At 30.8% G+C, this 24,830-nt stretch overlaps 1 protein-coding gene across 1 annotated transcript in view; it reads left to right on the forward strand.

Moving 5' to 3' along the window:
• Positions 1–12,942, forward strand: part of LOC127290970 (synaptogyrin) — a 181,109-nt gene extending 168,167 nt beyond the window's left edge. The window contains exon 4 of the mRNA XM_051319835.1: positions 11,085–12,942. Within this exon, the coding sequence (XP_051175792.1) occupies positions 11,085–11,279 (195 nt within the window). The 3' untranslated portion in view covers positions 11,280–12,942. The remainder of the gene's footprint in view (positions 1–11,084) is intronic.
• The last annotated feature ends 11,888 nt before the right edge of the window (positions 12,943–24,830 follow it).

The following is a 24,830-nucleotide window of genomic DNA, read 5'->3' on the forward strand; positions in this document are numbered from 1 at the left end:
GTACACGATTTCATGTACATTCTTGCACATGATAAAACAAATCATATAAGACTTCATGTAGATTCTGAAATTTGAACCTAAGACTTCACATGGATTTACATATAAGAAACAATATAGGATTTCATTCGGGAATTTTGAGTTGGCTGCTTAATGCAGGTGGCAGTTTATAAAAAATAGTAATTATTTGATTAAATATCAAATAATATTACTGCAACTCATCTGAAAATAAAAAAAGTTTGCTTTACTTCTGAGTTAGACTCTCAGCTTTTATAGTATTCCAGACTGATCTCAACTGTGAGTGTGGAGATTTTGGTTTATAACTTTACATAAAAATGGTTCTCCATACCATTAGGTTATAAAAATAACTTTTATAAATAATTAGACCAACATTAACAATATAACAATTTATTATCATACTACAAATGATAATTAATAGCACATGTCTATGACTCGATAAGCTACGCTTACTTCAGCCCATCAACCAAGTGGGGAGAGGGGAAGGTAAAGTATTCCCCACATACTCCCTTCCGAGTAAAAGTAATATAAAAATAACAACATGATTAAAAAATAAAAATTTATACGAAGAATAACAAAAAAAAATTGTTTAAAATATTAATAATACTGTAAATTACGAATAAAAATGATAAATTGTAAATTTTAGTAATCATATTATTTTTGTCTTATCACATTTTAATGGGGCTGAGTAAATAAAATCTAATTTTAATCTAAAATTAAGCTATCTATGAAATAATGATTTTTTCTTTAAATTAAAAAACGTGCTATCTACATTTTTACAAACAAAATAATACTATACATGTAATGATATTAAATTTAACGCTATCTCACACATTCAAATCATTCCTTGAAGCTAACTTTTTTTTTCTTGAATAAATTCTAAGTTAAAAGTAAAATTTGGAGGATTGCTCAAATTAGGAATGATTGATGTTAGATTGAAAGATGACGCTGGCTGATTTCCTGGTGAAATGATCAAGCCTTTTTTTACAGGTTATTTTCTGGAATTTGATTTACATTGTTATCCTCTGCTTCTCGGAGAAAATATGCAGGATTGAGCATTTCAACGGAAACGCTTAGTGAGGTTCGGTTAACATCGATTTCAAAAACACGATCTGTAACTCTTTTAATTATTATTCGAAGCGAAACAGGATAAGGGGGGTCTAGAGATTTCTTCAAATGACCTACACGTAGAAATATGTGAGAACATGAGTAGAGATCTCTAAAAACAAATGCTCTATTTTTGTGGCGATGCTCAACGGGAATAGGTTTTACTTCTCTCATTAATTCACGGTATTCTTCCAAGAAAATTTGTGGATTGGGTGCAAAATCGTCATTGAGTATGAACTCACCTGGTATACGAGCTGTTGTGCCGTATAAAAATTCGGCAGGGGAAAAACCACAATCTAAGACATTAGATCTTAATCCTAACAAAACAGTAGAGAGGATACGGGTCCATTCACGAGTGGCATGGCAGATGATAGCCTTGAAAGTTCTATGCCATCGTTCAATGATGCCGTTCGATGCAGGATGATAAGCAGTGGTGCGTATATGCGTTTGGAGCCAATGAATTTTAGCAATGCTTGAAAAAGTGTGGATTCAAATTGGCTGCCCTGATCCGTAGTGATCGTCTTGGGTGAACCAAAGTGAGATACCCAGTTGTCCATGAGTGCGCGAACCACTGAGATTGCTTCGATGTCCCGTAGTGGGACAGCTTCTGGCCAACGTGAAAATCGGTCGATCATGGTCAGACAATATCTGAAACCGGAATCAACCGGAAGGGGACCAACGATATCGATGTGGATGTGACGAAAACGAGATTCCAGAGTTACGAAATGCGAAGGTTTCAAATTAACATGCCTGGATATTTTGGAACGCTGGCAGTGCAGACAGTTTTTGCATGATTGAGAAATATCTTTGTGCATGTTGGGCCAAACGCAACGTTTGCGTATTATGCGATCGGTAACTTTAGGACCTGTATGAGAACCTCGCCGGAAAGGTCACAAATAACAAAACTATTTCCCTGACCAAACATGATTTTTTTTTAGATTTAATGATGTATTTGAATCCTCAAGAAAAGTCTTTAACTCGGGACAGCGATCCTGTGCTTCAGCAAACTCGGGAAGATTGATTTACGAAGGGAAAAGGATAGCGTCAACACGAGACAATGCGTCCGCAACTACATTCTCGGTACCAGGAATATGCTCAATGATGGTGGTAAACTGCGAGATAAACGATAGCTGATTAATTTGGCGACGAGATGCTTTTTCTGGACGTTGTTTAAATGCGTAGACGAGAGGCTTGTGATCCGTCACGATTTTGAAGTCGTTAGGACCGAGAAAATATTTGAAGTATTTTACCGATTCAAAGATGGCCGTCAACTCCTGATCATAGGCACTGTAATTGCATTGGGATGGGGTAAGCTTTCGAGAAAAAAAGGCGAGGGGCTTCCAATTGTTTCCGATTTTTTGTTCGAGAGCAGAGCCAATAGCGGTGTTGGAAGCATCGGTTATTAGGCGTGTCTCGGCGTGAGAAGAAGGATAAAATAGCAATGCAGCATTGGCTATCTCATGCTTAACTCTCTCAAAAGCTGCTTCGGAAACGGGATCCCAGGGTACAACACGCTTATTATTTTTGCGAGATTCGCAAAGAAAATAATTAAGTGGAGCCTGAATTTAAGCGGCATGTCTGATATTACGGCGATAAAAATTAGCGAGTCCCAAAAATCGACGCAATTCGACGATAGTTTCGGGACGCGGGACTTCAATAATAGCCTTAACTTTCTCGGGAGTGGGGCGAATGCCCTCACTGTTGACAAAATAGCTTAAGAATTCAAGTTCGCTTTTGCCAAAAAGACATTTATCGAGATTTACTCGTAGACGGAATTTTTTTAAGCGTTCTAAAACTTCACGTAGATGCAACTCATGCTCAGCCGGAGAAGAAGAGTCTATGAGTATGTCATCTATGTATGTAAAAACATAATCCAGATCTCCCAACACTTGGAAAAAGTAACGCTGGAAGGTCTGCGCAGCGTTACGGAGGCCAAAGGTCATTACGTTATATTCAGATAACCCAAAGTGGGTTATGACGGCAGTATTTTGGATATCTTCTGGATTAATGGGAATCTGATTGTGGGCTTGATGGAGATCCAATTTTGTAAATATTTTTTTACCATGGAGTTTTTTATGAAAAATCGTGTAAATGGGGGACCAGGTAACTATCGGGTTTCGTAACATTATTTAAGCCGAGATAATCGCCACAAACTCGAATTCCACCGTCTTTTCTATCCACGATATGAATGGGAGAGGCGCATGCAGAACTGGAATATTTACATTTTCCTTGAGCAATCATTGATTGAAAATAGACTTTGACATTCATTTCTCTCTCTGCGGTCATCCTACGTGCACGAGCGGAAACGGGGGGATCATTGTTGAGAATTTGATGTTTAACGTCACCAGGCAAATCTTCTAAGCCCTGGGGTGGTCTCGTAATTTCTGGAAATCCACTAATCGACGATGACGAAGATCCACGAGGAAATCATAATCTTCGAGCAGATCGGCCCCAATTATTGGGTACGGAACTACTGCGACACAAAAATCCCCTGATAGATTACGTCTGAGCCCCAGATTAAAAGAAAGATGTTTAGTTGCATAAGTAGGAATAGGTGTATTGTTTGCTGCAAAAAGGTTAAATTCGGTAGGTTCGCGGTTACGTACATGTGAGGCGGATAATAGGGATACATCAGCTCCCGTATCGATTAAAAATATCAGACCCAACTCGCGATCTTTAATATGGAGACGCTTCGATTTACCACCGGACCCGACAGTCTCAACTCGGGTCGGTTCCCGATTTTTCATCCTTATTATTCCAAGAACAACGATCAACGCATTGTTTGGCTGATTTAGAGAATTTTTTGTGATACCAACATAAACTTGAATTATTTTTACTAGAAGATTTGTGTCGAGAACGGCCACGAGATTGATGGTTTCGAGATTTTGACCTTGAACGATCAAAAGGACGACGATTTTCTTTTTCTGAATCGATAATTTTTGTTTTAATTGCTGCAACCTCTGCAGTGATGAGATCTAATTTTGCTTAGATACTATTGCTAGTAGTTGGCGATGACGCAACCGGAGCGACACCTTTGTTCACGGGGGATGTTGCATCTGCTATTCTGTCAGCTGTGGTAGCTAAACTATCTAAAGTATCGAACGTTAGAGAAGCTAATATTGCACGATGCTGAGATGGCAACTGATCGAGAAAGATATTTTTCTTGACATCATCGGAACACTTACCACTGCTCAAGTTGCGAATGCGAGCTAAGATATGAGATGGTTTACCCGAATTCAAAACTTCGCCCTTCAAAAGCTGTCTGAGCTGTGCTTCAGATGAGGCTGAATAGGTTGAAATGAGTCTAGTTTTGATACGTTGATAAATATCATTTGGGACCGTTTCGAGTGCCAGTATGTCGGCGATAGATAACGCGATGTCGGAGTCTAACTCAGTAATGACTACATCAGCGTGAGATTTTTCAGCACGAATGTTATTGTTTCGGAATAATGCTTCGATAATGTTAAACCAAATTGTAGGATTGTTCTGATAAAATTTATGATTCCTGATACGACGCTAACATGCGTCGATATAGGCATTTTCCTGGGCGTTGGGGACATCATGTTGATTCTCCTGGTTTTACATTGCCAACAATGCGGCAGCGTTGACTGCGTTGGTGGCATTTGCAGTTTTCAATTGTTTTGTCAAAAGAAGAACCATTTCCTGAAGTTCTTCCATAATTGTTGTAGAATGGGAAAAGGGAAAAAAGAATTAATAAAAAAAAAGTTTTAATTGAATACCACGTTGAGCACAACCAGATATAAGCAAAAAAAATTTTAGATAAAAAAAAATAAAATTTATATATTTAAAAAGGATTAATTATCCGGGTCCACATTATCCTAAAAATAAAATAAAAATCTATTAGAGAAAGAAGATTTTTGTATGATGAATTTATATACTAGATAAAATGTAAGATTAATTTATGTTTCTCAATGTAGCACCAAAATGAGAGCAATAGTATATATAAAAAAGTTGAGAATTTAATATGTCATAATATTAAAATATCAAAAATAAAATTCCCTGTCAAAATCTACAGTCACACAATATTCGTCAATAAATCGAAATCCTAAGTTTTAAAAATCGAGATAAAGAATTGAAAAAAAATTCTAAATCACACAAATTATCCACACGGGCACGCGCGGAAAGTGTCGTTTTGTTTACAGAGTGTAGAATGATTAAACATAACGTTTAATTTCAAAAATCATGAAAAAGACTATGTACATCTCTCTGAATAAACATAATAAAATATAAAGATGAAACAATGAAAATTCAAGTATTAAAATAATTATAAGAAATTTCAATTGACGATAAATCATTCTGAAGTCAAAATTCATCTTTAAGAAAAAGTAATTTTCAAAGAAGGGAGAAAAAAATTTTTTTGATAAAAGAAAAAAAATCGTAAAAATTACAATACCGTGGATGTACCAGTTACCGTCCATTTTACAAATATCTCGTATAGTAATTTAAATTATTTTTTAACAATAATTTATTCCTTTTGGCACGCAATCGACTTATTAGTTTAAGTAAACAAATAAATGATAATAATTTTTTTATAAATGTTATTTTGAAAATTAAACTGGACGGAAACTAGGTCTTAGGTGGACGGTAACTGGGACATCCACGGTATAAAATTTTTAATTTATTATTTTTAAAAAAAATTTTATTAACGGATTAAGATTAAAAAAAGTTGAACTGGATATTTTCTTCGTTGTACACACCTGGTCAAACAGCTGTTGAGAAATCACGAACATATACTTGGACTTTCTACAGGATGTTGTAATGGACTTTTTACAAAAGATAAATAAAAGGATAATAATAACATTTAACTCTAAAATTAATAAACAAAGATTCATACAATTTAAAATTTATAAATAAACAACAATAATTAACTGAATGAAATATAAACAAATAAAGCAAAGTAAACAAAAGAAATTCTTAAAATTATAAATGAATAACAATAGACAAAATATTAATTTTATAATATGATATCGATAATTTAGGCCAAAGTCTCATAGTCCATGACAATTGAGGAAAAGAAGGGGGGAAAAAGGAGAAAGCCATTTAAAAAATAAATTAAAATTTTGCTGCAACATTGAGAAAAATGAAATGCTTTCAAAAGAAAGGGATATTAAATTTGCTGGCTAGTCAGGGTCGCATGATCAAAGGAATAGAGCGTCGGGGTGCGAAGAAAGTATACCATTTTTACAAAAGATCAATTATAACGTTTATTAAATTATTCCCAAAATCTCAAATTAACAATTCAAACAAAAAAAAGAAAATTACAAAAGAAAATTAGCTCTAGCATTTCTCAGGTCAAGTCAAAATTAAGAACTAATAAATTAATAAAATGGTCAAAATAAATCAATTTAATAAGAGATTCACATGATATTAATAATCTTTATTCTAATAAGGAGGTCACAATAATAAAAGGGGTACAAAATTAGGTAACAGGGACAAAAAAAGGGAAGAATCTAGAATTGGTCACAATAATAAATCAAGGGATTGGTAACAACAACAATAAATTTGGGACAAAATAAACCGATTTCATAATTTTAATTACACAAAAAAAAGAAATTAGAAAATAGTGAACTCTTGAAAATCCGACACGTGTTCAAGCAACAAGTGAAAAAAAGCAAAAAAAATAATTTAATAAAATTAAAAATTTAATTATTATTACAACAAAAATTAGAAATTAAAATAAAGCATTATTTTAAAGAAATAATGTTCAAACACTAATTTGCTTGAACACGAGGTCGGTCGACCATTATTAGAAAAATCTAATATTTCACATTTTATTATAAAGAAAAGGAATATTTATGAATGTTGTGACATTACTCACTTTTTCTATTAAAGAAAATCACGTCCAAAAGGAGATCCTCGATAGATTGTACATTTTTCACTAACGAAAATTATAAAAAAAGTTTATTAAGAAAATATGACTTTCGCCAATGATTGCCAAAAAGCAAGAGAGCGAAGAAAGTCCTCGTTGCCGGCACGATGCGTCGTCCGTCTTCCCCACTTACCCCGCCGATAGCCAACAAGGCAGCAGGTGTTACTGCGCCAAGGCGATCAAGCGCCAGGAGCGTAGTTGCTGGAAAAAGTAGTTACCCCAAAGTTAACTACACACAGTTTTCTGCTTCCTTTTGCTATAGATTTCCATCCTTGTCTTCCATGCCGTCAACCTCCGAGAATTTAGTGACGAACTCAACTCCCTTAATTATGATTTCTCAAAAATCAAACATATTAATTAAGGTTGAGGAAAATGTATAATTACTCGGGCACTGGCTAAAGGTTGTTTCCACTGGAACGGAGAAATAACAGGAAATATTCTCTCAAATTAAATTTTGAATTAACTACCCCAAGTATTGAAAATGTCTATTATTTCAAAATACTGGGTGTTATTTAGGGGTCGGTAACAATTTGTGAGTTGGATGTAGAAATATGGTAACGATAATAATATATATTGCTTGGGGATTTTTGGTCACGTGATATTCTCCTTCAAACAGGGTAAGCGGAAGTGACGATATGGCGCATGCGTGTTGGCTTCTGTTGAACCAATGAACAGGAACCGGGATCTCTCCTTCATTTGAACAGCTTGTCGAATATTTTTATTACAGAAAAACAAATAAAACAAATTTAGAAACAAATATTATAAGCGACTATGACCTGAGAATTCTTGACGATCACTGGCGATTGTTTATTTACAAAATTATACTCGCGATTCAATCATTTATTTATGTATATTTTCAACAAAAATATAAATAATAATTACGAAAAATTGTGCAACGTCACAATGTATATACTTTAAGTCCTGAGTGTGAAATAATGACGTAGAGACCAAGTGTTGACAGGGGGGATGCTCCTAGCAGAAAGAGTCAGGCTGAGAAAATCCCGGAAAAGTCATGCGTCACACAGAAAAATGGCTTCCATCAGAAACGAGGGAAATTTTGGCGGTAAACTCCCAGCATTGAATCCTCATCCACAAAGAAAATGCTCCTGGAGGCGATTCACCTGATTCCGGTGTTCTAGATATAGGCCAAAATCATTGGATGAACCCTGGAGGCGCTGATAAGGTCGACATGAACTCGTTCATCGAGTATATCCTTAGCGGGAAAAAGGCATGGCATAACATCCGCAGACGGAAAAAAGCGTCGTTTAGAATATCAGCACTTAAATTGCCAAAAATGGACATCCAATTCGTTGAAATGATGAAATGAACAATAGTTTGTATTCGCGTAAAGCATTAACTGCATTTTAGCGAATTTTCGAGTCTTTAAACTGCTTAAATAGCGGCATTTTTATATGAGCACATGTTAGATTTTCTAGTGAAACTTTATAACACAGAGTTCCAGACTTGTAAAAATTTTAGTCGGGAAATATGTGAGAAAACACAGTAAAAAAACACTGTTAAAATAAAATCCAAAAAATACATTTGGCACAAAACTGTGATGGCAAAAATGTCTATCGATACAAAATCATGTGTTCTTCGTAGACGGGGTCACCAATGTGGATATTTTGGTTTATAACTTTACATAAAAATGATTCTCCATACCATTAGGTTATAAATATAACTTTTATAAATAATTAGACCAACATTAACAATATAACAATTTATTATCATACTACAAATGATAATTGATAGCACATGTCTATGACTCGATAACTGTACGCATACTGATCCACTACTTAGCAACCGTTGCTACGATTACTTCAGCCCTTCAACCAAGTGGGGAGAGGGGAAGGTAAAGTATTTCCCACATGAGCGAAAATATTTTTACCATCTGGTGGCGTAACTGTGAAACTATAATGATGATCTACTTCTATATTGAAATTTCCCACGTCAAACCCCATGTCATTCCCCATGTGAAATCCTTCATCATTTTTTTGAAAAATTTTCCCATGTCAATTCCCATGTCATTCCCCATGTGATATCCTTTACCATTTTTTTGAAAAATTTTTCTATGTTTGACATGGGAAACTTTTTCAAAGAAATGATAAATATTTCACTTGAGAAATGACATGGGATTGAACAACAACAATTTCTGCACATGCCATATTACAAACAGTTTTTTCTTTACTCAATAATAAGTGCCACAAGGTAGTGTACAAAAGTATTTTTCTAAAACCTCCAGGACCATTTACACATATGCATTTAGAACCATCACTAGAAGAATCTTCCACTGCATTTAGTATAAAATCAACAATTCTTTTTGTTTTGAATTTAAATTGGCATAAGTTTCTTCTCGTTCTTTTATATGATCTGAAATATTTATATTATCTACCTTTGTAACACCACTTTCATCATAAATATCTTATAATCCTTTAAACTTAATTAAAGAAAATCTTTCTATAAATAACATTTTTTATATCGCTTCCTCTCCTCCCGACAGGAAGAAACTTTGTATTAGTAACGATTTTTTAAAAATGTGCTATATAATTTTTATCTAGAATGCCTAAAATATGTTAATACAAGAAGAAGGATACCTAGTGGTATTTTTGGGTACTCAAATTCTATACACGACAGCATTTTCTCAGATTGAAAGTGTTGCGCTGAGCTGTTTTTTAATTTATAACTCATACAAATATTGCTGTCCCAAAATTCCCTTTAGGTGGTAGAAGGTGATGAAATAAAAAACATTTTGAGGTAGTTTTAAAAAAGCTTTCAGGGTGTTTTAAAATTCATTCATTTTAAAGTTATACCGGTTTGAAAATTATTTTTCAAAAAAGTTTGACCTCTGCCAGTATGGCAACCCCGCATTATACGGATCTGAAATCATGTTTATTTTAGTTTTTTCATATAACATTTAAAATCTTTATTCATAAAAAATTTAAATAAATTTTGTCAGAGTTGTATTTCCGGCATCAGAACAAATGAAATGACGTATATAAAGTTTACATTTTACCAATATTTATAATTTTTTTTTTAACAAAAAATTGAAATTTTGAATTTTTTATAAAACTAATAACATTTTGACCTTGAATTTCAAGGTCAAATGTTATTTAAAAAAAAAAATTTTTATTAACAGCTTGTAGCCCGTCAAAAAAGCTTTAAAAATCATTATATATATGTTAACTTTTATGCATTCTACTTATAAATATTGTAAATTGAAAAAAAAAATTTTTTTCAAAAGTCAAAAATTAAAAAGGTTGTAATTCAAAAACTATTTTATTAAATTCAATGATAATTGATTTTTAGACTTTCACCAACAATAACAACATTTTAGAAAAGTATGGATTAAATTCGAGAACTTTTAATTTTTTGTTCGGACATTTCAGGAATTTTGCCTCATATGTATATACTTATGTGTGATGCCCATTTGTCGTATTTTATATCCTAATTTTATAATAAAAGAAAATGAAAAATTGTTATATCTTTAAATAAAATAAATAAATATCTCGGGATGTAACAGTCGACGACTAAGAAAAACAAAAAAGCTAGATTTTTTGTTATTTAGTTTTTCAAAAAATCATTTGTTTCAAAGCTATATTGGAAAAACTGAAAAATACCAGATTTTGGCTAAAATCTCGAAAAAATGGATTTTTTGCGGAAGCTATATCTCGGTCAATTTTTGAGCTACAGGGTTCATTTTTTTATCACATTCCTCAGAATTTTATACACTTTCTTTTTTTTAATAACTATTTTTATGATAAAATGTCATGGAAGTCGTCAATTTGAAAAAACTGATTTTTTGTACCAATTTCTTTAAAAAAATTTAGGTTCCGGTAGGAGTTGGAAGTACCAAATTTACGTACTTTATTTTTACCCCAAAATAAAGGGTTTAAGCAAAAAAATTGGGGTTCTTAGTTAAAACATGATATGCCTTGTTTTTCGACTAATTTAACTTGACTTATAAGGTTATTTAAAAACTTATTTTATTGGATAATAAAAAATCTAAAACGTAAAAATATTTGATTGATATTCAATGATCAATATTAAATAAAAAAAACTTAATTTTTTTCAGGTTGGCTGTGCGTGGTTTGCTTTTCAAAGGTATAAGCAAGGGTCTAATGCAGCTTTTGCTCCCACCTATGAAGCGGATCCGATAGGAGACACAGGATACGCAAGTTATCCTGATGCCACTGATATTACTTATCAGGATCCACCTTTCGCTCAACAACAGCGTGGCATTAGCGATTTTCAAGCTCCTGCGTATTAAGGAACGTGAAAAATTTTTAATTAAGTTTACGTATATTATGGGTGAATTTTCAGATACTAAGCACTTTCGTTCCATTGCTGAATAATTTGAGAAACCAATTAGGCAATCAATAAAATTTTTTAATGTTTTTTATGTAATTTAAAAATTACATTATTAAATTATTATTAATAATTATTTGTTAAAATCCTATAGTTGGTTTGTGTTCTCGTAGAAGAGCAACAATTAACTTATTATCCATATATTAAAAAATCGTACGTACGATTTAAAAAAAGTTTTATATGCTTAAACCAAGATTCCGTATGCCAACTCCTAAGCTGGTATATGGAATCTTGAATTTTTAGTATTACATTCTCTACTGTAATACTAAATTATAAAGAGGTTGTATACTGACAACATTTGTACTACTTAGAATGTTGAAATCCGAAATCGGTCTGATACTGATCTGGTATCAGAACCCTACTTGGGTTCATGTATGCGAGTGTGAATTAAGAAAATATTGAAAATGTCCAAAGATCATACGTTTGCGCATGCACTGTATAAAGTATTAAAGGAATTTTTACTATTTGAAAGAGGGAACGATTATTACCCACTTTAATGAGTCACTTTTACTTAAACAAATGATTTTTCATATTAAAAATGTCAATATTTCTTGGTTTGGTAAAATAATTCCCATCTTCTAGATAATTGCTATTTTAAACATGATAAGTTTACGTTCGGCAATGAGAATTTTCACATCTGCTATAATTTCTTAGTCATTAGTCATTGTCATTATGCTACATTGAAAGTGGGTACTATTATTATCTACATTACTTACCTTATATTACTACCTTACTTACCTACTATTACCTACCTCAAAATCATCGGAGATTTGACAATTATTTAAAATGGGAAAATAACAAAATTTTATGTTTTTCATTTTAGATTCTGTATTTTTGCCGCATTATAAGAACTGCTATTACCAACGATTTTGTAGATTGAAATCTCTATTAGAGATAGTAAAAAAAAATCAAGAAAATTCCGTTATGACTTTTTACAGTGAGATGAATATCGTTTAAAAGTGAATTTATTATACTTTTGCAAGATAAAAGAGATGTTTCCATTAACGAAAACACTTAAATTTTAGTCCTATAATATTTTCTTATTTCACACTCGTATACAATACAAAACGATTATTATTTCGTTGGCAAAATTAATTTGACAAACAGAGAAGTTGGCAAAAAAATTATTATAAGTTAATTTGTTTTTTTCAGGAGCGTAAGCAAAAAATTTTTAGAAAAGATTTTATGTATACTTAGATTTCTCAAAAAAATTCAAAATTTCACGGGGGTGGACGTTTAAACCCCAAAACCCCACTATGTTTCTTGGGGGGTTATGTAAATGTGCCCCCTGGATCCGTGACAGAAACTGTAATACAATAATAAATTTCTTTTCGCTATTTTCATTTAAGAAAATGTACTTTTAATGGCGAAAATATTCAACGGCTTCACAGATTATATTGATTTTTGTGAGAAAAATTTCTATTTTTTATATATCTTCACTGGAAAAAAATTTTTACTGAGGAAAGACTTTTGGCTTGAGTCTGGTTAAGGCGCACCGTGCTTGTTGAATATCCGCTAACAGTAATGGTCCAATAAAGATATTGGTTTTCAATATTGCTTATTAATTAGCTAATTGTGATTATTCATTGTGACCTTCACGGAATCAAAACAAGATTCAAAAACACTTTAGTTTGTTTCTGATCAGAATATCAGAATCAAAAGTCAACTTCGATTGCGTTTGTTAAACGAGACGAAAGTAAAGTATACTTTCGATTCAGTTTGTTCAAGGAAACGAAAAAATCTACTTTCGATTCAGTTTGTTCAACGAAACGAAAAAATCTACTTTCGATTCAGTTTGTTCAACAAAACGAAAAAATCTACTTTTGATTCCGTTTCGTGAGCGAAACGAAAGTAAAATGTGAAAAGTAAATTCAAATTTTTTACCATGAAGAGTATTCTGACAGACAGATTTTCGTTTCGTTCATCGAATGGAATCAAAAGTACATTCTACTTTCTTTTCGTTTAACAAACCGAATCCTGACGTATCAAAAGTGTACTCTACTTTTGTTTCATTCACCAAACGGAATCAAAAGTACATTATACTCTACTTTCGTGAAGGCTTTACAGTAATTTATGTTACATTATTTTTATTATAATACCTTAAAGGATCAAATGTCAAGAGCAGCTTGATTTCTAGCCATAATTATTTTTTTAATTTTTGGATGACGGTGAAACTGGCATTTAATTATGAGTACATAATTAAATTTTTAAAAATATTTGTTTAAAACAATAACATTGAAATACAAAAACTTAATTTATTGAGCAGGTTGAAATTAATTAGATGACAGAACAACTAGAACCCGAAATTTGTTTTTGAAAAGTGTGCACAAAATAAGTTTTTTGCAAATTGTTGCCTCCCATTACACTGAAAAAAAAATCAGGTGACGCTGCATTACTTGACAGTGTCCCTGTTGTAGAAAACCGAGTGTTGCTGTTCTTCTTCTTCTTAAATGACTTTAGGCCTAGCCATTTTCCATGGCCATTTTCAATAACTGCCATTTTCCATGGCATCACTGACTTACCGAGGGAGAGTTCTATTCGAATATGCTGTTACCAACATTTGTACCGACTCAAACCACAAGATGGTAAAAAAGGCTGAGGTTCCATCAGGGGGTGAAAAGTGTAAGAAGGTTTAAGCTTGAAAAATAGTGGTGGGGCAGGCGGGGTGCTACCACCGACATTTTTAGCCTAGACTTATTTTTTTAGCTTAATTTCAATTAAAAATTATAACTAGTTTTTTATTCAACATTTTGATTCATTTCATGACCATTTAACTTCCTCATCATGATACACTTATATTCAAGATTAAAACAAGGATTACAAGTAAAATAGCGATCAATTTTATAAATATTGGTTAAATGTAAACTGTAAATGGTAAATGTAAACATTAATCTATTCATTATCATGCCAGGAATACGAATGAGTCCATGTAACCTTCTTTTGAGAAATTAAAAATCGCCACGAATGCAAAGCTTTCTCATGAGGAAGCATGTTGCGTTTCAAATAAAATTTATTTCTTTTCTTAGTAAAAATTCAAACTAACGTTTTTTATTAAAAACATTATACTACTGAAAACATATATTTAAAAAATGTAACTTCCTTCAAACTTTTTTTAAAAAAAAGATATGAGATATAAGATATTAGATTTTTTTATTATAAGATATAAAAAATATCCTTTTATTAATCTGAAACAGTGGAAATAAAAAAGTTTTTAATATTAATAATCACAAAAACTTTTTTTCATGAAAACAATTACCTTTTTTATACAAGATAAAACTGTTTTTTAATCATTAAAACTTTATGAAAATATTTTAACCTTTTTTGGTACTTTTGAAACTATCATTCGGTGGCATATAATTTTATTAAAAAGAACTCTGTTATGAAAGTATTGGAAGGTACCTATTTACGCATTGGGAGTATCAACCTGGCAATGCGGTATTTGTGACATACCGCATTGGGTGTCACGGTGAATACGTAAATCCAAGACTCCCATGGCGGCGAAAATTTTTAGCTTAGAAAAACGAAACGTCGTTACAGGAATAAAAACTAACAAGTGTAAGCTGTGAAAATAAAAGGTGAAAAAGTGAAACAATATTAATGGTGAGCGGAAATATTAAGTTTGAATGAAATAAGGTGAGGTAAAATGTCAAATACGAATCCAATGCCTCATATGGTAGTTTCAATGCGGCGCAGAGTCGGTATGTAGAGCGCGTAGCACTCCGAAGCTTTCTTCTGCTTCCTCGTGGAGAAAGCATTGTAGTTCTTTCGGTTATAAAATTTTTTAAAAATGGTCGAAATAAATTTTTATATGTATGTGTGGATCCCATTCTTGTGAACGCGATAACTATAACAGGTTTTAATGGATTTGGGTAAAATTTGGTAGACTTATTTATCACAATAATATCTCAAAATGGACAAAAGGACTTTAAAAATACCGAAAAAAAATGTTTATCATCTTTTTTCCAAAATTTTGTTTTTAATCAAAAAAAATTTTTAATAGCAAAATTTAAGGTGATCTGTAATAAAATCGTATTCCTTACGTCAACACGAATTGATTGATATATATAAAGTATATATGAAGGGTAGAATGACAAAAAGGCTCAAGCGCCAATTTATCGAAAATGAGGTTTTTGCATAAAAAAATCAAGAAAATTCATTTACACATTTCTGTAGAAGGATTTCCTTTCTTATTGCGTATTTTAATCAGTTTTTGATAAAAATTAAATTAATAAAATAGCCTCAAATTGACTTTATTGCAACCTGATTGAAAAACATAAGAAAGTAGTGAGTCTATAATATTATGCATAACTTAACAAATTTAAAAACATTGCTTTTTACAAATCGAAAATGCCTCGCAGATGCGGAAAAAATCTATTAATAAAAAAGATATTGTTAAAATGAAACGATATGAAGGTAAAATGTTTTTTAAAAGTAATGGGGAAAAAGTTTTATCTAAAGAAGTTGTAAATCAGGTACGTATGTATATGTAACCTAAATTTTTATTTTAATTTTATTTTAATAATATTTTAATTAATAAAATTAATAATAATAATAATAATATATTTTCAATTTTAAACAATTTTAAAATCATTTTGTTATTAATTTTTAAATATTTTTATGATTATACTAAGTGAACAATTGAATTTAAAGATGAAAGTATTGCTCAATTCCAAAGCAAGCAATTAATTCGTAATTTTCTTAAAAACAACCAATTCTTTAAAGGAATTTTTTTTTCTATTCATTTCGTCGATTCCATAGAAAGAAACTAATTTTCCAGTTTTTCTTTAAACTGTATATTTTTTTATAATTAATGCTTAACCCTTTAACGACGAGATGTGCTGTTTTTCAACATAAATTTCAAACGCCTACAATTTGTAGAAAGAAGCCATAAAATTTTTCAAAAGCCCTTATCCTACTATTTTTGGGGTCGCTCTTTCGAATGGCGTGGTCAAAATTTTCAAAAAATGATATATAACCCTTCTTTTTTTCAAAAATACTAAAAAAAGTCAAGTTTTTTGAATGCAATTTTTTTTAAAATAATTTTTTTCTCCCCCATAACATTTTTTAAATAAAACAAAAAGTATCAGAAACGTGTTCCCAATAGTTGTACTTGGAAAATAGCCGTTTATAATTTTTATTTTTTTCGATTTTGGATTTAAAATGGCGCTTGAAGGACAAAAAAATTTCCTAATTTTACTTAAGATCACAAACTTTTTCAAAATTGCTCAAATCTGATTGAAATTTGTTACACGGAGGTTTTTGGGGTTGCTGATTACGAATCTGAAGTCAGATGCAAAAAATTCAAAATGGCGGACTCAATATGGCGGACGAATTTTTTAAAATTTACTCCGATTTGCTTGAAATTTGATACTCGGGAGTTTTTTGGGTCGCTGATTACGAATCTGAATTCAGTTTCAAAAAATTCAAAATGGCGGATCCAATATGGTGGACAAATTTTGTGAAATTCATAGAATTCTGTTGAAACTCGTTACTTGGAATCAGCGACCCCAAAAACCTCCAAGTAACGAGTTTCAACAGAATTCTATGAATTTCACAAAATTTGTCCACCATATTGGATCCGCCATTTTGAATTTTTTGAAACTGAATTCAGATTCGTAATCAGCGACCCAAAAAACTCCCGAGTATCAAATTTCAAGCAAATCGGAGTAAATTTTAAAAAATTCGTCCGCCATATTGAGTCCGCCATTTTGAATTTTTTGCATCTGACTTCAGATTCGTAATCAGCAACCCCAAAAACCTCCGTGTAACAAATTTCAATCAGATTTGAGCAATTTTGAAAAAGTTTGTGATCTTAAGTAAAATTAGGAAATTTTTTTGTCCTTCAAGCGCCATTTTAAATCCAAAATCGAAAAAAATAAAAATTATAAACGGCTATTTTCCAAGTACAACTATTGGGAACACGTTTCTGATACTTTTTGTTTTATTTAAAAAATGTTATGGGGGAGAAAAAAATTATTTTAAAAAAAATTGCATTCAAAAAACTTGACTTTTTTTAGTATTTTTGAAAAAAAGAAGGGTTATATATCATTTTTTGAAAATTTTGACCACGCCATTCGAAAGAGCGACCCCAAAAATAGTAGGATAAGGGCTTTTGAAAAATTTTATGGCTTCTTTCTACAAATTGTAGGCGTTTGAAATTTATGTTGAAAAACAGCACATCTCGTCGTTAAAGGGTTAAAGAAAATGTGCGCAGTTGATATAACCTCAAGGCACCACAGTTTTTTTTAATTTTATCGTTAATATGTAGGTTTATTTCAATAAATTGTTGTTTATTTATTAAAACATACTAATATATCGAAACGGTTTTCTTAGTTTTTTTTAAATGACCTGCAAAATTTTTAAAAATGTTTTTTTACTTCCTGTAAAAACATTGAATTGGCGCTTGACCCCTTTTGTCATTCTACCCTTCATATTTGATTTAAATTTAAAGAATTAATGAAAGTGAAAAAATCAAAAATTCACATTTTAGCTAAACGATTTTGTGTTTAATTAAATTGAAGTTTATACGTAAAATAATTGTATTCCTTGCATCGAAACGAATTGATCAAACGGCTGTGTACCCCGCCTTCAGAGGGTCTTGACATTTAGTGGCGCGTGACCGATAGTATTTTTGTACAAAAAGTATTAGTATTTAATAAGTATTCTCATCAGGATCGTCTGTAAATTGCTCAGAATTAATTTACATTGCTTAAAAATTATATAAATATTTGATTGTTGTTTAACCTATGTCAATGAAAATTTATATCTTCCTTAAACTTTAATTATGTTTTAAACTCAATTTTAACCTCGAAGGCAAAAGTCTTCACGACAGTACCGAGGGTGGATAAAGGGCTCCCAAGAAGGGTTGACGGGTTTTAGTGGGTCGGGGCTGGTAGTAGTTCGCCAGCTTATATTGTTTAGTGTTCTCCTTTTTTTTACCAACCCCACATAAGCTTGGCATGCGGAAGCCAAGGTATCTGTATACATATTTCCCAAAAGTCCCTAAGCAAAAAAAAAAACTCAATTTTACCAAATTAAATTTTTTTAAATTAAATTTAAACATTTTAATGATATTGTTTCCAAGATGCACCACGTAGAGGCAACCAATCATATATCTCACCCACGCAGCACCAAAAACATCGAATATTCCATCACAAAAATACATGTACTCAAAAGAATACTATGATTATAAAACATAATATACTAAATTTTTTATGGCTCTTCTATAATATGTTCGTCGAATTTTTGCTGCTGTGTGGTTACAAATCTGCAATTTATAATTACAGATTTGTCCAAACAAAATAATTAGGGTCGCATAAATTCAATTATTACAATTATTTATTATTCGATTCTTAAATTTTTTAACCAGATACTCTGAATATGCAATTTTATTATATTGACGTGAAAATCTTAATCAGAGATCCTGCTAAAAATAACCCTTAATTAAGTTTGAAAGCAATTGGTTACAATATTTCGATTTTTTAACCCCAAAAACAGTTTTATAGCTATATCTCAGTTTTAGATTGTAATTTTTGTAAAATTTTGCTGAAATGTGACTAAATAACATTTAATACCCAAGTATAAAAAGTTTATGCTAACAATGAAAGTTTTTACTGCAATTATAAACCCCGAAATTGATAACGTAAATTATTTTAAAGAAAAGGACAATATTCAGGGATTGACATTGAAACTATTTACTGCAAAAAAAAGTAGCCTTGAAATTGTTAAACTCCCTTACCCTTTTTACCCGCTCATGAACTTTGAGATAAGTGGTTTGAGTCTGGGCTAAAAATGTGAGTAACAGGAATTTTTTATTAGAACTCTCTATGTATATATTTACTCAAAAATCCGGCATTTTTACTTTTAACGCTTGCTCTAATTAAAATTTGATAAAAAACTTCTCTTTTTCAGTAAATTTTTTACACATTTTTTCTAAAATGTCTGGGTTCTAATTGGAGTTAATTATTCTTAACTTACATAATTTATTTGTATCTCAAAAGAAAGGTTTTAAACATAAAAAATTGCGTTAGGAAGTTACAGCAGAGAGCGTTTAGAATGCTAAGAACATTATTGTACACAGTTTTCTGACTTTATACACATTTCGTCTACGATACTTCATATATAACAGACGCAAACGTGGAGATTTTAGATATCTGGAGACACATGGTTAGACTCGACTAACTTTAATTCAAAAGTCTCCCCAATAAAAATTTTTTTAATAAAAGTTTGTTCACAGATCAAATTGAAAGATTTTAAGCCTTAAATGATTTTGACTGATTATTTTTATTGTTTAAAAATGCTATATTTAAAGGTGGAAAAACGTAATTTGAATTTCTTTGCATTGAAATAGCATTTTAATGTATTTTTTATAAGATATAACCTAAAGAGTAAGAAAAAACACGTTATTTTGTGGTGTTTTTTTTAAATTAAACAAACATTAACATCAACAAAAAGTTTCTGTATATGGTAAATTGTTTATGAAACTTCAAAGACAAAAATTCAAAACAGAAAGTTAAAAATGTAAATTTTTAAAGAAATAAGAGCAATTAATCTACAAAAATTAAAGAAAACTCGAGTTGATTTAAAAATTCCTCTGCCGATTTTTTTATTTTAGGCTTAAAATCTTTCAATTTGATCAGTGAACAAATTTCTGTAAAAAAACTTGTAGTGGAGAGACTTTTTTATTAATTTATTTACATGTTTATGGGCAGTGCTCTTTCGTTCAAATGTACTTATAATAAAAAATTTGAAAATTAACAAAATATGAGTACAACCAAACTAGGCGAAGATAATAACAATCTAATTACAATGTAATACAAGGTCACGTAACTTAGTAATAATACCGTTTATAATTTTGAAAAAAAAGTAAATCGTTGTACAAAAATCTTTGTTTATGTGATGGAATACGCAAAAAGAGCCGAAGGTCAAAATATTCATGACTGTAATAGTCAAAAGACAAGCATGCCCGTTTCGCAACAAAACGTAGAAATCTATTTTGAAAACGTTCAAGTTCAATAAGCAGTGAATCTTGATAAAGCTGACAAATAATGGAAGCAAACTCGATAATAGGTCTAACTAATGAGAAAAAAAGTATTTTTAAGGACAAAATTTTTGTAAAAAATAAAGTGTTACGGATGACAAACCCCAGGATTCTATTGGCTTTATTAATAATTGATATATGTGTGTATTAAAATCTATGCTAGACACTAATGTATCCCCAAGGTCGCGCACAGTGGTCACTCTGGAAACTTTTTCATTACCAACTTTATAACAATGCTCAAAAAAGTTTCTATATCTAGTGAATAAGATTCCATAACATTTGTTAGTATTCAAAAAAGCTTGTTTAAGATGGACTAATGAACAAGACGACTAAGATCAGCATGAAGATCGATGCAATCTTGTTTAAAAGAAATAGCTTTATATAATTTGAGGTCATCAGCAAAAAGTTGAAATAAACTATGTTTAAATAAAGGGTGATAAAGAGCAGAAAAAAGATTAGACTCAGATGCGAACCTTGAGGAACACCAGAGGTGATCAAAAAAATCTCAGAGAAATCGTATTCAACACGAACAGACAAAAATCTATTTACGAGATAGCTCTCTATCCAGCAGATCATATTGCAAAAGAAGCCCAAAGCCTCGAGCTTTGACACCAGTTTAGTATAATCTATCTTGTTAAAGGTTTTAGAGAAATCGGTATATATAGTGTCAACTTAAGTTGACTTTTCAAGATTGGTAAATGTGAAGTTTCTGAAGAAAAACAAATTAGTCAATACCGGTCGGCGTTTTATAAAGCCATGCTGCTTATCAATTATTAAATGTTCAGTTAGTCTATAAATTTCATCAAAACTATATTTTTAAAAATTTTGGAAATAGAGCTGAGTATAACTATTCTGCCCTACAACGGAAAAAGATACATAAGTGACATTTTGGTCAAAAATGAGTTTTTGGTATCAATGGATTCGTAATAAAAAGCTGCATCTGACTATCGTAATTAAAATTCAAAATTTTAATTATTTATAATAAAAAATTAAGATTGAAAATATTGCAATTCGCGAAAAATGAAAAAATACAACGGAAAAAGACACATGAGGTACTTTGCGTTGCCTAAATTCTGTAGGAGGCATGAAATACGTCACAAAATACAATGGAAGAATATACGCGAGGTAGCTTATGTATGTAAAAGCGGCCGAGCTCGGCTTCGTTTACAGAACGATATTCGCAAGCGCGCTTGTGTATTTTCTTAGCTTGTAAAATAATCGAGCGGAGCAAAGATGTCCAGTGGAGACTATACACAAGTGCCATACTCTAATCCCATACTCTCTTGTCCCTTATGTATATTCTTCGCTAGACATCTTTGATCCGCTCGATGACTTTACAACGAAAAACACCACAAGCGACTTTGTGTTCTTTTTACGTTGTATTTGCACTAAAAAAACTACGCAAGTGCATTTTTTAAAAGGGATTGTTTAAATAATTAATTTTTTTTGCAAAAATAGAAAGAGCACATCCGATTTACCCCATTAGGGATATTTTTATTCATAAAAAATGAATTCTAAATGAAGTTTTTGATGCAAATGGTTTTTATCAAATATCTCCGTTCGACCTATTTGTGGCTTATGTATCTTTTTCCGTTGTAGGGCAGTATTGGTCTATAATTTGCTTTATTCCTCTTGTCACCATCTTTGTGAACAGGAACAAGTATACCTCTTTTCCATTTCAAAGGAAAAATTTTGGAAGATAATGAACGATTAAATAAGTTATATAAATGCTAGACAAAAACAAAGCAGCATGACTTTAAGAAGAATGGCGGAATATGATCTGGACCAACATCTTTTTTAACATCTAAGTTTTTTAATTTCGACAATATCGTGCTTTTATTAATTAAAAAAGTGTTGAAATATGAATTTATATAGTCGAAATTTGATGATGATATGTTAGTCAAAGGAATGGTATAAACAGAGCTAAAGTGTTTACGAAAGCAGTTCGCAATATCATGAGTAGTGTTTGCAGAAAAGTCACCAAGATAAACATCTTTAGGAATTCGCGAATCATGTTTAATAGTTTTAAAGTAGTTCCAAAACTGTTTAGGATCAGTGACTTTTGAGTTAAAGTTAGTCAAGCCTCACCGTGGACAGGGTGTAATAATATTCATTTGTTCCGGTCGTATTAAAATGTCATTCATTATTTTCCTTGTTTAAATAACACATGAGCAATCCATTCGGTTTACCCTAGGAAAAACATGAATGGTCGATCAAATAAATGACTTTACACTCTGTCGACATGTATCTACAAGCTTTCTGTTTGTACCTGCGGAATTAAAAAATTGTTTTCATCATCCAATATTTTCCATGGCGCTTATTGCAGTAGTAATTGATAGAAAAGAACTAAATAACAAATATTTAAAAAAAATTTTGCTGAGAATTTCTTATCAAAAGTGACCATTATTTGAAGAAACACCCATATATTCGGCTGTAGATTGTTATTTTAGAAAGTAGTGATTCACAAATAAATTTATTATAAAGTCCTCTAGAAAATTACAAAGTTGCAGATAATAATGGATTGTCAAAGTAATCTCTTCATTTTTTCGACACTTAACACATAATGGATTCCGTATCAATTCACCACAAAAATGATCGTGAAATTGTGAAATTGACGTCTTACAAATGTAGGAACACTATGTATGTGTTTTGAAAATTCCTTTATAATTCATTACAAATTGTCAAAACAAATTTGTATAGATTTGTCATTGATTTCAGTACAGATTAGCGAATTATCTTTTTAGAAAACTCTATATTTATAAATGTTTTTATTCTATTCGTTTCATTCATTTAAAGGACATATAATTAAATGTTTTCGATCATTTTTGTTTTAATTTTCTAAGACACTACAAAAGTATAGCACAAAGTATTATGTTTATTATTTTATGTTTCGTTTATCAGTCTGTTACACAATTTCCTTCTTTCTAAAAAAATTATAATTCTTTTCAATTGCATTATGCGTATTCCGTATAAGAAAAAAATATTGATACATATACATATGTTATTCAAAGACAATCCGTAACATGCGGTCAATGTCTCTGTAAATTCAAAAATTCTCAAAATAATTACAAATGCTGTAAAATATTTTAATTCATAATAAAACAATTAAAATTTAATGATAGTAGTGAAAAAGGGGGTTATAAATATCAAATATGCAGCGAATACATAAAAGTTGAGTTAATGAACTGCAATAAAGTAACGGAAAGAAAATTTTCTTTAATTAACAAAACATCTACTAAAAAATCTTCTGTTTATTCTAAAATTTGTTTTTTAAAAAAAGCTCCTTCTTCTTTATCTTCTTACAACATGTGTTAAATGTCTGATGAATTATTAAAAATGCATATTAAAAAAATCTTGGTAAAAATTTGAAATTAAACATACAAACTTGTTTCTGAAGTTTTGCATTTTTGAAGTAATAAAAATTACTAGTTATGAAAATAACAGTGTACCATTATAATTTTTATCGTATACCATTTAACAGATTATAAATTATAATTCCTTTGTAAAATATGTCTTCCTAATAAAAATTAAATTTATTAATAATTATTAATTACGTATTTTTTAAAGTTTACTTGGTAGTTAAAACGAAATAAAATGTCAAAATTGAAAATAGCGTATAATGTAACTTATAATTTTGTTAATAAATTTGAACTTTTATTAAACAGTAGCTATTTCATATTTGTCCTCAATGAAATAACAAATTAAAATAAAGTTTATAAACTCTGAATGAACTAACTGAAAATCCTAATTCAAAAATTCCTGTTCCTGACGATATAAATTTTACTGTACGAAATCAAAGTAGTCACAGTAGGATTTTTTTACAATTTACTGTTCAAAAATGTCTAGAGCCTTCAATTCTTACCAGAATTGAGTTTCTTTGGCTTAAATTAAAGGGGAATAAATTTTCAAAAGATCCCTCGAAGCCAAGTTTCGAATTTTTAATTGTTTGTTTTTTTTGTTAAACAAAGTCAACAAATCAATACACTTTTGGAAAAAAGGACGTTTAATTTCTTATTCCGTAAGTGCACATGATCTAAATTAGTGTAGACTAATGTAATGTATGACCCTTAGACAATCAATAAAGCATGAAATAATTTATTCCCATTGTTATAAATAATATTAGCTAACAGATACATATCTCTGGTATTTTTGCACCAAAAATTTTTTTTCACTATAATTAAGGATGGTAACTTTATGCAAGCTGCATAATTGCATAATTTCTTAAAAGAGTATAAAATGAGAAGCCTTTATGTTGTTAAGTCTTTCTGCACGTTGTCAATCATATTTTTCAATCGCATAATTTCGCATAATTGACACTCATTTGCAGCATAATGCCTGTGTTGTATAATAATCGCATAATTAAACCAAAATAGTGTTAAATTTTTTATTTTGACAATTGTCTTTTTAAAAATT

The sequence above is a fragment of the Leptopilina boulardi genome, unplaced genomic scaffold (genome assembly GCF_019393585.1).
Source record: "Leptopilina boulardi isolate dan_hultmark-lab unplaced genomic scaffold, ZJU_Lbou_2.1 LbouV2_98, whole genome shotgun sequence".
Classification (NCBI taxonomy): domain Eukaryota; kingdom Metazoa; phylum Arthropoda; class Insecta; order Hymenoptera; family Figitidae; genus Leptopilina; species Leptopilina boulardi.